The 13,515-nt window shown below is 31.8% G+C and overlaps 1 protein-coding gene across 1 annotated transcript in view; it reads left to right on the top strand.

Annotated features, from left to right (window-relative positions):
• Positions 1–1,413: 1,413 nt before the first annotated feature.
• The window catches only part of LOC118196553 (uncharacterized), a 34,620-nt gene continuing 22,518 nt past the window's right edge, over positions 1,414–13,515 (top strand). The window contains exon 1 of the mRNA XM_035368049.2: positions 1,414–3,198. Within this exon, the coding sequence (XP_035223940.1) occupies positions 2,856–3,198 (343 nt within the window). The 5' untranslated portion in view covers positions 1,414–2,855. The remainder of the gene's footprint in view (positions 3,199–13,515) is intronic.

Genomic DNA, 13,515 nt, shown 5'->3' with positions numbered 1-13,515 from the left:
TTTTGCGTCGCGAATACATTTTAAGATTGATAAACACTTAACACTAATAGCGGTAAACAAGTGACTAAACTAACTGCATGAATGTTATTTAAATGCATGAGATACGGCTTGGGGAAAGAAGAAATTACTTATGGAGCCCTTATTTCTTATGGCAAGTTTCAGTGTGAACTTTAGCTGTCCAGACGGTATATTGGTTAGGGCAGCCAACTGCGATACCGAAGGGCTCGGGTTCGAATCCCGGAAATGGCATGGATGTAAATTTTCTGTCCTTCCCTTATAGGAGGTAACGGTGGCTGCCCATTTGGTGCTTCCATAGTAAAATGACCACCATTTCTGGCCTTAGTAGCGACTAAAGCCTAAAACTGGCTAGTGCTCGCCATTAAAAAAAAAAAAAAAAAAAAAAAAAAAAAAAAAAAAAAATGTTACTATAATACGGTTTTTTGGGGAGTCTTACGTAATTGCGAATTTATGTAAGTCGCATGTTAAATAAGTTCTGTATAGTACAAAAAGCGGACTGAAAATATTCCAGTACTAGACTGCAAGAAATTAAGATATTTCGCTGGCTTTCAACTGCGATTTCGAAATTCCAGTCTTCGAAGATGGCTGAGAATGCAGTTCATTTTCAGAGATATGTTCATCTCTTAAACCCATAAGTTTAAAAATTTATTATCACTTTGTTAGAATAAATAATACTTTAATCCTTTGTTTTTGTCATGGAAGTAACGTAAGTAAAATTACATTTAAGGGAAACTGCAAAGGGAAAATTAAGGGAATTGGGAATTTACGGGAAACTGCAAAATTTAAGGGAAACTGCAAAATGCAATAAGAATTATATAGCGGAACGTCTGTTTTAAAACTGAAATAAACTTTTATTAAAAAAATGAATAAATAATAAAATTTTCTATAACAGATTTTTCAACTCTGCTTTATGAAGCAGCTGATCGAATTCTAAATTCCGTCTGTTAAAACCTCATAGAACTCAAATAATGCTATCAACTGATATAACAAATAATAATAATAATATTTTACTCGGTAAATTACATTCTTCTGCATGTGAAATGATCCAGGAAAACCTGTTTATGATAAATACAAGACATTTCAGTATGATTAAATACTTTTTTAAATAGTTAAAGAAGAATCAGAATTTCTTCAGTACCGGAAACATTTTTTCTAATTACTTTAAAAAGCTGTGCTAATCAGCGATATAAAAGGCGTTTCTCTTCCGCCACTGGAAAGCAGTTTTCAGAGAACTTCCTTCGGCGATTTTTTTCACTACCTTGGCGACTTTCGCTAGCAGGCCGCGAAGTTCTAAATCAGTCTTCCTCTAGTTTCGATTTGGCAACCCTAATTTGGGACCCATTGGTGGAGGAGGGGAAGGGTGTTGAAAGAGTAGGAAGAGAATGAGAGGTTTAGTATTCACTTTGAAACAGTGGCATGACTTTGCTAAGCGGCTTGGCTCCTGACACCGCATCCCCTGAATTAAGCATTTGGAAAGAGGGTTTCATTTGCGAAACACTTAATCGTCTCGATATTTTTATCCCTCATATGTGTGTTGAGAAACTCTATTGACTTTATCTGTTATGAAGAATCTACTTTTACTGTTCTGGGATTGATTAAAAAAAGTTATTGACATCTTTAAGAACACGAGGTTTGAAAAACTAAATGGAATATCGCACCGACGTTTTTTAAATAATCAGGCTCGTCAAGAGTCAGTGTTACAATCCAAAATTCGCCATTTATATGAAAAAGAAACGAATCTGAGAATATACGCATGTTACAACTCTGTTACATTAAACATCTTTTATAGCTAAATTTTCAACAACTTCTATATTTTTAAGTAATACTAATGAGATAAATTTAAGGAAATTTTAAATGTGAATCATGTCAAAGGAAACCTTAAATAATACTTAACTATAATTTTTAAAATTCTGGCTACTCAAAAACGATGGATCTTATGTTTTACATTTGTTTAGTCTTGCCAAAATATTTATATCAAATAAACGAGTGTGTGCTAATTGATGATGTTTTTACATAAATATCTTTGTGCAGCCTGATTGAAAAATGAAATTTTTTTATTTTGTATAAAGGCGAAATAATATTGATGGATACATTTTCAGCTGTTTAATAACTGTAATAGGTTTTAGAAATGTTAAATGTTACGTGCATCCTTACTCTTCACCTGAAAAAACTCTCCCGATCATAATAACATCTGGGAAACATAGTGGAAGTTTTCAACATTTCTGGGATCTATAGATGTGTTCTTAAGAAGATGTTTGTGTGAAATATGTCGTGACAGATGAAACTAGAGAAGACATGCTTCCATAAGCTATTTTCTCGAAAGGCTGATTCTATGATATGTGAAATCTTCAGATAGATGGACTCGAAAAACTCTGATTCCAGCTAGAGCTAGAGAGAAGCCTTTTCGTGAATGTTCAAAACAAAAGTGGTTGATGCTTATTAAATACCTCCGCTGTAATCATGGCATATGATAAGAAAGGTTCTGTATAGCTAATTCTTGTAGTTCAAAATGTGATACCTTCGGTAACAAATTAATGTGCTCTTAAAGTGAAATCTAGTCATATTTAAAGAAGCAGTATTTTAATTCATTTCTATTCGTAATGCATCGGATAATTTAGAGGACTGTTAAGATTTCTTATTGTGATTTCGCAGATCTTTGCAGAATTTTCAAGTGAACCGGTAAACCACTTTTCTAGCAAATGTTGAATAAACGCTATTTTCAATCCCTAGCCAAAAGAAATAGGAAAATCTTCAAAATTTCTAAGTGTGAAGTCGTTTCAGACAGCTAAAGAGTCTACTGATTGCCATCTGCTGACTTATTTCAAGTTAAGTCTTCAATGCAACGTTTATCGAATCAGTCAAGTTTTTCCATTGACTCTTTAATATCGCCTCAGGCGACAAATCCTGTCAGACCTCCAGTAGGACAAATGTTACCTCTGCCTCTTTTTTGCAATGGACTTGTCATATTTCCAAGAGGCAATTTCTATTCTGGACCAGTCTCTTTTCCACCTCTGCCATGCGAGAATCTCGTTACATCAACGATTTCTTCCACAAGGTGTCAACAACTTCCTAGCACTTGTGTAACCTCAAGGTCCCAAGCACTCGAGAGAGAAGAAGAAAATTCAGGGGCTAAGATATGGGCTCTCACAAGACCTCTTTCTTCTCTTCAGTCATCTGCAAGTAAGATGTTTTTAATACTTATTTAAAATTTGACGAGCAGATTTAAAGTAATTAAATACTCTTATCAGCAGAAATTTATCCAATTTATTTACTCCCCTCTCCCTTTATTACCACTTCCTTTTCATAAACCTTACTTATTACCGTACTATTGTATAAAGATTAAACTGCGTGTGGTGCGGGTACGCATATTTACATACTTTAACGTTTCTTAGATTTCAGGAGTCCAGTATGTTATCCTTTCAATTTTAAATTTGTCTGAATGCGAGTATGATCGGTGCTTAAATTATAGAAAAAGAGTGTTAATATATTTTTAAAAAAATGTAAGAAGCATTATTATTATTTTTGGAAAGGGTAGTTTTATTCAATATAAATTTTTTTCAAAAATATAAATTTCAGTAAATGAACGAAGAATGGGCTTAGAAAGTTAACAATGTTATATATTTAATTGTTTGATATATGACTTCAATAATCATTCGGAGAATAAAGGTGAGCATCACGAGGAAATGTATTTTAAAACTAGAATTCTATCAGATCGGCCCTAGAATTAAATAAAAATGGTTGAAAATGAAAATATGTTATAAAGAGAATCATTTTTTTAATTTGCTATTTGATAAAGAGATAGTCATCATTATCCCGCTGAAAACCGTATGTTATTAAAAATAATTAGCATTATTGGTTAAAATTAAATAAAGATTTATAAAGTTTTTACTTTATAAAAATGATTACTTGATGAAAATTTCTTTGATAATTTTCCATATAAAAGTCATGATACGCAGTATATTATTTGATTTTTCATTTAGTATTTTCTGTGCTGTTCTCATAATGACACTTTTGTATAAGATTGGTATTATACATATTTAAGTTAAATTTCCTACTTCAGATTTGTTAAGCATAAAAAAGAACTTTCAATATTTTTAAACAATAAACGATTATTTAAAATAAAACTAAATAATGAAAAATTGATGATATTTAGAAATAATATTATTTTACCTGTAGTCATTTTGGATCTAATGTATACTTTGAAATTTCGGATTCGGTAACCTTTTATAATCTTAGCCGAAATTATTGATTTTTTGATGTAGTTATAGAATTAGTTAGCATTTTCATAATCTAGAGTTATTTTTTGTGGTAAATATATCACATCACGTTGATGTTAGATCTTTTTTTAAAATTTTAATTTTAATTTTTCATCAGAAGTAGTTAAATTTCAATTCAGAATAAAATGCAAAGTTTTCTTGCGTGTTAATTTGAAGTAATCATTTGTGTAGAGCATAGTTTGATTTTTCTTTAGAGAATCGTTTTCCCTTGCTGGGCCTCAAGTTTATGAAATAGGATGATTAACGCATAAAATTCTCCCTACGAACTAAACCGAATGACTTAAAGATGATAAAATAAAAAGCTCCAAGACAGTCAAATCAGAATCTGAATAACTTACAAAATAACACCCTCTTCCCTTTCATATAAATTAAAACAAGCAGTAACCAAAGAGGTTTTCATGAACTAATGCTTTAAAAGCAAACCTTATAGAGTTTGGTGTTCTTTGGTTAGCATAAACTAAGCCCAAACTTAGTTTATGCAAACCAAAGAGCGAATTATCGCTGTGTCTGAAAAGAACTGCAAAATCTTAAGAAGGTTTAAAAACAAAATTTTTTATTAAATCAGAACCAGAACATAAAAAGCGTGCTTAACAAAATCAGCACTTAAACCTTAAAGTAACAGTCAAATTCATATTTAAATTAACCCTAGTAGTACAAGTCTACACAACTGATTTAACGCGAAGTTGGCTCAAAAACTCCTCACCGGTGTAAAACTTTAAATGCCGGCAGCTATTACAACTTACACGCAACGCCGAAGAATCAGAGCTAGAGCTAGAGAAACCTAGTAAGTATTATCAGAGCTAGAGAAACCCAGTAACGCGGCCTTGAGAGGCAAAAACACGCTCTGTTTTACAATCCGGAAACCTCGCCTTAAATACTCTCAAACTCAATATGCATTCTGATATGGAAACGGAAAGGAGAGGTGACAGTGAAGAGCTAAATTATAACTGGTTAGATTAACGTAATGGAGCTTTACAACGTTAATTGAATTTAATGCAAAGAAACAAATTTTGGTTTTCTTTAGAAACTGAATTAATACTTTATTCCATTGTTTTAAACGAAGTCTTTGTGAGGATTTTTTAAAGTAGAACGTCAAAAGAAAAGTAGGTAACAGTTCACAGTTAGCTAAACAGTTGAATACTATTGCTTTGGAAAGAAATGTCTAAGAGAAACTGGATTATGTTTCGAAGACTTGCTAAAATCATCAGGGAACACAGGCATCAAAATAATTTCCCATTGCCCATTTTACTCTGGTATCTGTTGTGTAAAACTTCAAATGGCGCACTTAAACGAAGAAAGAGAAAGCAAGAAACCTAACTATATTTATATATGTTTCTTGTTCTTAATTCCTCATAAATTTCTGTGATTAAAAATGATTAAGCAAAAGGCTAGCGGTAGTATTATTGAGTAGTAGATAAGCAAGACCTTGTGCCCCGAGGAAATAGTGAAGCTGTGCTGAGAGGGATAGCATCCCTAGCTTAATCTTTAAAAGCTTTTTAAATCGTAAACTATTGTAACTTAGACAGACATGTGTTGCTTTTTTTATTCTTTTGCTATTCACTAATCATCAGGCATGGCTATTAGTACTTGAAATTAGAATAATTATTTAAAAGCCACTTTCGATGCTGAATCAAAAGAAATAACAAGTAAAAAATATAACTGCTTCTAATAATTAGTTAATTATTCATTATTTGGGTAAAATATTATTAATTACAGAAATATTTTACCTTATTTTCTGAAAATTGCTTTGATACGTTAAATCGTTTCAGACTTAAGCTAGTAAATTCAGCAAAAGTATTTCAAAGGCAAAAACTCCGGAATAGTAAAATGAGTAATTTAAATTTCATGCTGTTAATGAGCAAATTTTACGCTATTGTTAATCTGAAATTTTAGATCCGTTCTATTTAAAGTGATAAAATTTAAAAAAAAATTAAAAAAGTGATTACGGATGGATGATTTATTCTGGTAAATGTTACTTTCTTTACTTTGTTATGTTCTGAACGAATTTTGCAGACAATTGCAGTTTCCTAAAATTATAGAAGACTATCTTTCTTCATGCCGGAGAAATTTTAATCTAACTTAAATTTGAAGCACAGAATCTTCATGTCGGAGAAATTTTAATTATTTTTCTCATGCTTGTATAGGATTGTTTGTTTTTTGAACTGCTTTAATTTCGACGTCGATGTTTTGGAACTGCGATGTTTTCTCTTTGCGATGTTTTCTCCCACGATGTTTTGTAGCACGACGTTTTCGCCTTGCGTTGTTTTCTCCGCGACGTTTTCGACCGCGATGTTTTTGCCGCGATGTTATAGGCGGACACCGTTTGTTCTTGATATTTATTTAATATTTTCCTGATATAATGACATTTTAGTCCAAATGCCGATTAAGCAAGGTCGATTTCTCTGGGTTATTGATTAATCGAGCCCTATCTGAAAAACAAATGGAATTGGTTTGTTCCAGAATGATCAAAAAATTAGTATTACAAACCATCAGAGTAAAAGTCTACGGAAAATACAAAAAAGGAAAAGAAAAATGCTTGGAATAACAGCACTGATAGTAGAGAATTTTATAGTATTTGGGAGCTGTTTTTAGGCACAACAGTACCAAATTTAACTGTATATGATCTAGAACGAATGAACAATGTTAAATCAACCGTTAAAAGTAAATTTAACTTACGTACCAAATAAACTGATCATTATTAAACTACATGAAAACACAAGTTTGTTTTAATATAATTTTTCTGTTAATACCAGTTGCTTCACTTGCCTGGGACTGGGTTGTTTAACTGCCTTTACCATTACGGCTAATTTAATTAATATTGGAGCCCCAACCGCAAGCTCAAATATGTTTTTAATGAATGTTTTTAGTAAAACAAATATAAAAGGTTCAGCATATTTTCGCCAAACGCATAATTAAGCTCATTTAACAATCTAACATGTAGAATTTTAAAACGTATGAAAACGTGAGCTTACCCCAGTTTATAATGTTTTACAGCCCACTTCCTGGTCAATTCTAAGTTTTATAGTACTATATCATAAACATTAGCTTAAAAATGTACTTTGATTAAATTTTAAAATTGCATTTTATCGCTTTTCATAAAAGTACAGTGTCCTCACACTTTTTTTTTTGTTAAATAAAATAGTATAATCATTTTATTCCTTTTCTGAACCTTTCCCCTATGGATAATATTTTTTTCTATATCTCACTTAAATTTTCATAATTCTTGATTTTTGAGCATCATAGTCTTTCTGAGCCTTAATTAACTTGCTAATGTTTAATGAACTTACGATATCTTTCTGCTTTTATAGAAAGAATAGTTCTTCATTGACTGAATATAATACTATACTTTAAATACTATGGTTTCATTCACCAAACTAGATAGGTGTATACGAGCCAGTTTCCCTTAGAAAGTCCTCCACGAAGGCATTCCTCCCCTTAGGCAGATAGCCCTCGTGTGCTTTGCCGTATTCTCAATACACCACACCACCAAACTAGATACCTTGTTAAAATAGATGAAATTTCAAAATTTCTTTGAGCAATTCTAAGAAATATATTACATTCTTAAGCTAGTAGTCAACAACTTTAATGCTTTTAACTCTCATCTCCTGTCTTGTTTCCCAGGAAACGTTCAGAGTGATATAAAAATTTTTCAGTGCTTCAAAATTGCAGAAATAAAATAAACAATACCCAAACTGCCCGCACTAAAAATTATAGCACAATTGATGATTTAACTTCATCCAAATAATAAAATTAGTGTCCCTCTTTTTTCTTTAAAACTGAATATTTTTTACAATTTTATTTGTAGGAATTTTGTCATTAAAATTCTTCTCTTTATTTCCCGTATCATTATATTGTTACTCATAATCAAACTGTAATTTTGCGTTTTCTCTAAACATTTACTTAATTTGTCTTTTTCTGCGAAATTTTGTTCATAAAAACCTATCTTATACTTTCTCTTTACTCTTCACTGATACGCGGACATAATCTACATTGAAAAAAAAAAAGACTCTATGCAGAGAGAAATTACATGGACCAGAAATTCGCGATAGATAAATACATTTACATATTCTCACAAATATGGAGCTGCAAAAATATTCTAGAAATAAAAATCTGTTAGAAGAGAAACCATATACACTAAAACGCTTATGAAATCTATTTATTAAAAAGACTTCCAAATTCCACATTTGGTAATTATGAAATTATATTACAAAGAATACCATAATGATTAAATTATATTCTAAATGATATAATTTGATTATTTCTGTTAACAGTATGTTGGAAAACAAAAAGTATGAATATTGTCAATGGGGGAAAATGGGATAAACTGACTTTAAAGTCAGAGAAGTCAGTTAATTTTAAATAGAAATTTAGAATCGTAAGGTCTGAGTTTGGCTTCTAAATCTGTAACAGTGTACATGTTAATAATTTGGTGACTAATCGTAAGGATTCTGTTTTCGGCACATTTGGAGAATCTGAAAACTACAGCAACAATCAAGCCGTCTTCCGCCTTTCCAAAGAAAACTGAGAATTAGCGAATTATAGACCAGAAAAAATGGACAATAATTGCGAGTAGACATCTGATCAATAAGCCACATTGCCAACTGCCAAAAGCCACATTGTCATGGCTCTTGTGACCGATAATTTTGATTTAAAAATTCAAGTCATTGTTTCATTGGGAATTTTAACCTATTTTTTTTTAATATTTGCATATGATTGTTATGTAGTGGTCCATTGCCAATGTCATTCACCATTCATAGTGAATAATACTATGACAGATGATTGCTATTTTCATATCAGAGTACTGTATCGATCATCATAACTGGTGATGTATACTATGTAAATGTACGAAAAATTATACGGGAGCTGCTTTCAAACTCAGGGCTCCTATACGAGTCCTGACTACTCTAACGCAAAAACATGTGGAAGGAATGTGTTAAATTTAGTATGATGTTGTGTATATTGTACATGCTAAGTTAACTGTAATACGAATCTAAGTTAACTGTAGTGCGAAAATTTCTTTCTTTCTTGTTCTTACATATGTTAGAAAGGAAAAATGCGCATAGTTTTATTACATTAATTTTTCAATCACCTATTCTATTACTGTTTTGCGTATTTCTGATAATATAAATAATCTAAATTTAACGAAGCTGTATTTTAACTTCGGCAATAGAAAGATTATTTATTAATCATTTAAAAAAAATTAAAGTTTAAGAGCTAAAACATTTTAGAAATCGTTAATTTTATTTATTAAATAGCTCTTATAGAAGACATATTCTGTCGAATCTCTCATTACTTGAGGAACCAAGGCTTTTATCCGTTAGCAAGGAATGTCAGCTAAATGGAAATGCATTTGTCTCGTACTTCGAGGTCCGGGGATTCAAGAATTGTCCGATAATTGAGGTTCAATTGTATCACGTTAGTCAAATTTGTTCACTTTTATGTCTACCACTGATTGCTAAACAATTATCGATGATTCTATGTATACCATAGGTTCATTTAGAAGAGAAAGTGTAAAATAAAGGTTCACTCATAGAAAACTTTATAAGATAATTGTTCAAGACAATACTGAATGGGTCTTTCGAAATACAGACACCAGCTTCGGCATATTTTTGACGCTAATGGTCATAAATGGCTCAGATGAGGGTTCATTTTACAATTTAAATGCATTAAATGGTCCCCCAAAATAACTATACTACCAGGCAAAAAAAATTAAATTACGTTAAATTAATTTGGGCATTGATAAGTTTAACTCCTAATAACATTTAATCCTCATCACGGACTGATGGATACATAAATTAATTTAATTAAATTTGACTCAATTTGAATCAGGTTGTCTTGTTAATTTATATGTTTGCGCCTTTGCCAGTTGGGAAAAAAAAAAAAAAAAAAAAAAAAAAAAGGATTTTTCTTTATATTTTACTTCTCTTGCTGTGCCAACCCCTGAAGATGTACCGAGAGATGTAAAATTCAATTCTATTTCAAAATTATTTCCTGCTTTTAAACTTGTATGAAATTTATTTGCGTTCCATACGTTGGTTTGTCTGGGATTATGGAATAGATCTCATTTAATTTTTTACGATAGCTCTTTTTCATTTACAAAGCCAATTTCTTTATTCTAAAATGAATATCATTTAATTTTACTCTACACTTGCACCGATATGTGTTGCTGTTTTACATTCCTTCAATATATTTTATAGAAATAAGTTATTCTGAAACTGATGAGCTTTTTAATACTTAGAAGACTTCTGAAATGCATACCAGACATTTAAACGTATATATTTCACTTTTAAAAGTTCTTTCAGAGTTATTTCAACAGTTCACCTCCTTCTTTAGTTCGAATCTTTTTCCCTTCTGGTTTCTCTCGGAATAAAAATAAATACATAAATACGTTATGTAGCCTTGTTCACAAGCAGATAAAAAAAGGTAAAATTACAAAGTGAAGGTTGCCGATGGACAAAATTTAATTAGTCATTTCAAAATCAAAATTTGAAAAACATATTTTATAAGTTATTGTAACATTTTTTTAGAGCCATTAAGTTATTTTGAAGCAGGAGACGTGAAAAATGAGCAATACCCTCACCAAGACTCGAACCTGGATCTCTCGAATACGCGCCGAGTGAGCTACCATTATACCATGAAGGAATGCTGGAAGGAGGGAGAAAATACCTTACATACTCCCCCTTTTAAAGAGTGACTGGGAAGGAGGATACCAAATCGTCAAATCCTGGTAGCGACGAATTATCTTCCACTGCCTTTTAGTTCGGACCCCACTGGTGAGACATTACGCTTTTTTTGAAGCAAGGGGCATGAAAAATGTGCAATGACCTCGCCGGGACTCGAATCTGGACCTCTCGAACACGCGCCGAGTGTGTTACCGTTATACCACGAAGGCCTGCTGGAAGGAGGGAAAAATACATCATAATTTAATAAAAATAAAAATAAATATTATAGTTATGTACAGGGTAAAGGAAGAGCATTTTAAAATTTCTTTAAAAGGCAATGCTGGAAATGGTTCAAAAATGAATATTTTAAAATAAAGAAATAGAAAAAGTAGTAAACGTTAAAACAACTAAAGAAAATAGAAGCAGTAACACAAGAACAATTAATTAACTAACAAAAAGAAACAATTCTAGCAGATACAAAAATTAGCAAGTGAATTAAAAGATCGTAATAAGTGCAGAACACATTAAATTAGACTATAATAGTATATATTCTATGAATTATAATGCTTTAAATTTATTACAACTTGTTATAGCAACTTGAAATAATATAGTTATATCATAACAGTATCACTAAAGGAAAAAAAGGGAATAAAAACTATACTTCAAGCATAAGACATTAGAAGCATCTACTGTTAATTACAGTACTGGTGAAAATGTTAATAAAAATTTTGAATGAGGGTATTATACAGATCACATGAACTAGCTATAATGTAAGTTATATTAATTAGATGTATCACTAATATGAGTTACTGAACATCTCTCTTTTCAAATACTTTCATTAAAATCTGAAACTATATCGGAAAATTCACATTTTTTAAACGATGCACTGATATCTATTCTATCCCAAGATATGTACCGTTAAACATTAGAAACATATTTTGCGAAATTGAGTTATGATGCAAATATTTATGAAAACTATCATTTAAATATTGTTGTGACTTATCTCGCTCGTCTGAAATCAGAACAAGCACGAAATTCACCGCGGCAAGAAGTCAAGATTCTGCATGTCGTTGACAAGAGCCTTGGGCATCATACAGGTGACAGTGCGACTTTGCTCAGTTCGGCTCCATATTTTGCAGGAGATCTCCTGGGAGGTTAGAGGTCCGATGGTCTCCCACCCCTCTTTCCCTACCAGCAATTTCTCGAGAGGACTTCCGGCTCGCCGTATATTTTGAGTGCCCCCATGCCCCACAGACACTATACATTTACAAACAACCATGCCTTCTCCGGGATTCGAGCTATGGCCCGTGCGTAAGATAGTCAGATTCACTAACCACTATCCAATTGGGCGGTTCATTTAAATATAAATCAGGTGAATAGAGTACACCAACGTACAGTTCTAATCCACAGCAATATCGACAATAAAAAACGAATATACGAAAGGAGATCGAAAAGAAATTGATGAATAGGAAATTAAATAACCCAGGAAGAAATTATGGTGTTAGAAAATTCTTTATTGATTATTTTAATGCCAAAAATATTCATATTTGTTAGTAGAATATATTAGAAATTAAAAGTATTTCAAGTTTTATCAATTGCAGAATTTATTGAAACTTTAAATGAAAATTTAAATTATTAAGAAATATCTTTATTCATTTAAAATCACTTAGTTAATTAAGCAGCAAACGGAACCACTCTGGAAACAGTCTATTAAATCACGTGGAAAACAAACGAGGTTTAAGGCTGTTTCGCGCAATGGCAAGACTTGCCAATGATAGATGTTGCCTGAATGATAGATGCACTATAATGTAACGTAAAAGTCCAAAACGTTTGAAAACCTTGGTCGAAAATGTGTCGTATGTCAAAATGTGGAGTCTCTAACAAATTAAGTAACTTTAAATTATCATCAAGGGTTTAGTTTCAGTTGCTGCTGTCGCTGCGTCTAGCTTGCTAAGTATGCAAGTTATATACCGACTATAACATAGGGGCTTCAAGGAGCGATGCAAGTACAAAAATGCTTGAGTGGGTCCAGATAACAGGATGAAAGCTGGTGACTCTTTTGTCACACGAGGGATATGAAAAACACATTTTACAGAATTAAACAGTACATAAAGCATAAAATACGTATTTTCCCCAGAAAATAGACTACTATTTACATATTATTTACAAGTATGTGCCATGCTAAAATAGAAAGTCCTACAAAAATTAGGAAAAAGTTTTAGAATGCTTGCACAATATGGAGTTCTTATAACAATTTTAAATCCTATGTAGGGAAATTTTGGTTTTCATTTAATATAAAAGCTGTGTAAGGGTGCAAGTTCCGATCTCCTTGCAGAATTTCATAGCTGAAGAGACTGAAACGATTCATAATGTTGCAATCTTGTGCGTCCTGACAGAATTGCTTATTAATCTTGTGTAAGAACTTCGCAAAGGGTTCTACTTTCTACTTATTTGATACAAAAAAGTGGGCACCTGTGATGATACGCAGGTATCTGTTCTGTACCACTTGTAATTTATTAAGTTCCTGGTCAGTAACTGTCGCCCAGACTGATGAATCA

This window comes from Stegodyphus dumicola, chromosome X1 (genome assembly GCF_044657685.1).
Source record: "Stegodyphus dumicola isolate Sdum_Otavi_A_Nest chromosome X1, ASM4465768v1".
Lineage (NCBI taxonomy): Eukaryota > Metazoa > Arthropoda > Arachnida > Araneae > Eresidae > Stegodyphus > Stegodyphus dumicola.
The sequence above is the reverse complement of the archived record's forward strand: the minus strand, read 5'-3'. Positions and strand labels throughout refer to the sequence as shown.